Source organism: Phaethon lepturus, unplaced genomic scaffold, assembly GCF_000687285.1.
Source record: "Phaethon lepturus isolate BGI_N335 unplaced genomic scaffold, ASM68728v1 scaffold7339, whole genome shotgun sequence".
In the NCBI taxonomy this organism is placed as follows: domain Eukaryota; kingdom Metazoa; phylum Chordata; class Aves; order Phaethontiformes; family Phaethontidae; genus Phaethon; species Phaethon lepturus.
Window position 1 is genome coordinate 2,598 of NW_010562694.1, and position 2,174 is coordinate 4,771.

Consider the following 2,174-nt stretch of genomic DNA (forward strand, 5'->3'; position numbering starts at 1 on the left):
TTTCTTTGGTATTATTTTGTACTAACACAAATCTGAGATGGTTTTCGTGGGGAGGTGGGGGGAACCAAACCTTGTTGCTCTCTCACTAAAAAATAAGTAAGTTTCCGCCCTGTTTCTCCACCCAGGGAAAAAGGGTAAGTTTCTGCACATCTGTGTGTGTGTGCACGTATAAATCAAAGAACGTTTCAGTTTTGATGAGAACGACGTTTACCCAGGAAAAAAATTTCCAGTTTCAACCATCTGGGGAAGCCTCCATGGCCACATCTCCACGGACAGCTCCTGCCAAGCCCTTCCCATACGCTGCCACGATGGCGGCCGGGCTGCTGCTGCGTGGCGGGGAGCGAGCATACAACTAGCCTTTCCCGGGAGGAGGGAGCCCCTTCCAGCCGGACATCGGCTGTCGTCAGAGCTCGGTTCTCCGAAATCAGTTGCCAAGCAGCTCCCCAGGTTGCCCATAGGCAGCAGGCCCTTTTAATCAGAGACAGCAGCTATCAATAAAATAAGATGACATAAATTTTTCCCAACTGCAATAAAGTCACAGCTTTTCCAAGTAATGATAACAGGCTCTCCAGAAAGCACAATTAAATTGGTTTGGAGAAGACGAATGCCGCAGCAGCTAAACACCCTGTTTTAGGTCTGACCCGGTACTGTCTGCTGCAAAAGGTACATTGAGCAATCCGCAGCCCGCTGCAAAGTCTGCTGAAATGTGGGAATGAAGAAACATTTCAGAGAACCAGACCGCGTCTTTGGGGTCACTTGCCATGCCCTCGCCGTCCCTAAGACTCTTCCCTTTTCTCCCGGGGCTGCGCTGAAACTGCTGGGCTCCAGGACGCCGCAGGCTCGCCCTCGCTGCTCGCTCTCGCTCTCCCCCTGCTTCTCACTTTCACTCCCATTGGTTTCACATTCCCTTTGCCATGTGGAAGAACTTTCAAGCTTATCCAGCCCCGCAGCTGGGTTTATCCTGGTTCCACCCACCGGGACTTTCCTAGCTTCCTTCTGCACAACGAGGGGGAAAAAAGCCGGCGGCAGGCGTGCGGCAGGCACCTCGGGGAGCTCGGGGAGCGCGGTGCTCCCTTTCCCTGAGCTAGGTTTCTACTGTAGGCGGTGCATTCCTTGGGAGGGAGGGTGTGCGTGTGCCGGTGCCTTCCCACACTCGGGACAGCTCTTATTTAATGGGGGTCTCCATGCAGAGCAGACGCCAGAGGAGATTTTGCCGTTCCCGCTCCCCACCCAGGAACAGCAGCAGCTCGCACGCCCGGCGCCGGCATGGACCGCGGGGCCGAGATAACCCTGGAGGAGGCGGCTCCTGGGACCAGCCGAGCCTCCGGGATGCACCTCAGGGAGGATTTGAGGAGGATGCGGTGCGCGGTGCTGCTGTGCCTGCTCTCCGTGCTGGTCCTGGCGCTGCCCACTGCCTACCTGCTGGCTGGAGACCTCAGAGCCCCCAGCCCCTGCGCCGGCCGGGTAAGGGCCCGACGGCCGGTTCCTGCCCGGCCGCCCTGCGGGGAGGGGAGCGCCGCATCCCGCGTCTCCAGGGCTGGGTTTGGCTGGTTCCCGTAGCCTCTTTATGAGTTTCTCATGTTTAAGGGAAGGCGAGAAACTCGCTGGTACATTCTTTCTTCCTTACTCAGCACAAATCTGCCTGGGATAAATCTTAGTATTGTTTCGTCTTTTTAGCTAACGGTTTCTGTTCCTCTTGTCTTAATTTCACGAGGGTCACAGAACAGCATTTCAAAACTGTTATTGACATGCTGCGGGAAATGCTTAAGAACAATCGCTAGTTGATGGAAATTAGTGTCTCCCCACTGATTTCAGACAGATTTTGTTACTATGGCTCATTTTCCTCCCTCCTTGCGGGTTAACTCTGAGACTTCCCCTCCCAGTGTCCTATTTCAGCAAACAACCGCTGACTGCACTGCTGGTGTCAGTGGGTCAGTGCCCATCATCCATCACTGGGCAGATAGCTACAGCTCTCCTGTATCATTAACGCAGACTCCCGCAGAGATACAATTTGGGACAATTCAGGAGTCTGACCCTAAATTTCTCATCCCGTTTTTTACTCCTCATCAAAACTTTCTCCAGAGTCAGGGTTCTGCTCAGCTCTTCTCCGTTGACAGACAGATAAAATCACTTTGCAATACAAGCTTGCTGGTGTGGCTGCTTCTACCGCTCTT

At 54.0% G+C, this 2,174-nt stretch overlaps 1 protein-coding gene across 1 annotated transcript in view; it reads left to right on the plus strand.

Annotated features, from left to right (window-relative positions):
- Positions 1-1,266: 1,266 nt before the first annotated feature.
- Positions 1,267-2,174, plus strand: part of LOC104626431 (tumor necrosis factor ligand superfamily member 15-like) — a 13,352-nt gene continuing 12,444 nt past the window's right edge. Inside the window, exon 1 of the mRNA XM_010294353.1 lies at positions 1,267-1,464. Within this exon, the coding sequence (XP_010292655.1) occupies positions 1,267-1,464 (198 nt within the window). The remainder of the gene's footprint in view (positions 1,465-2,174) is intronic.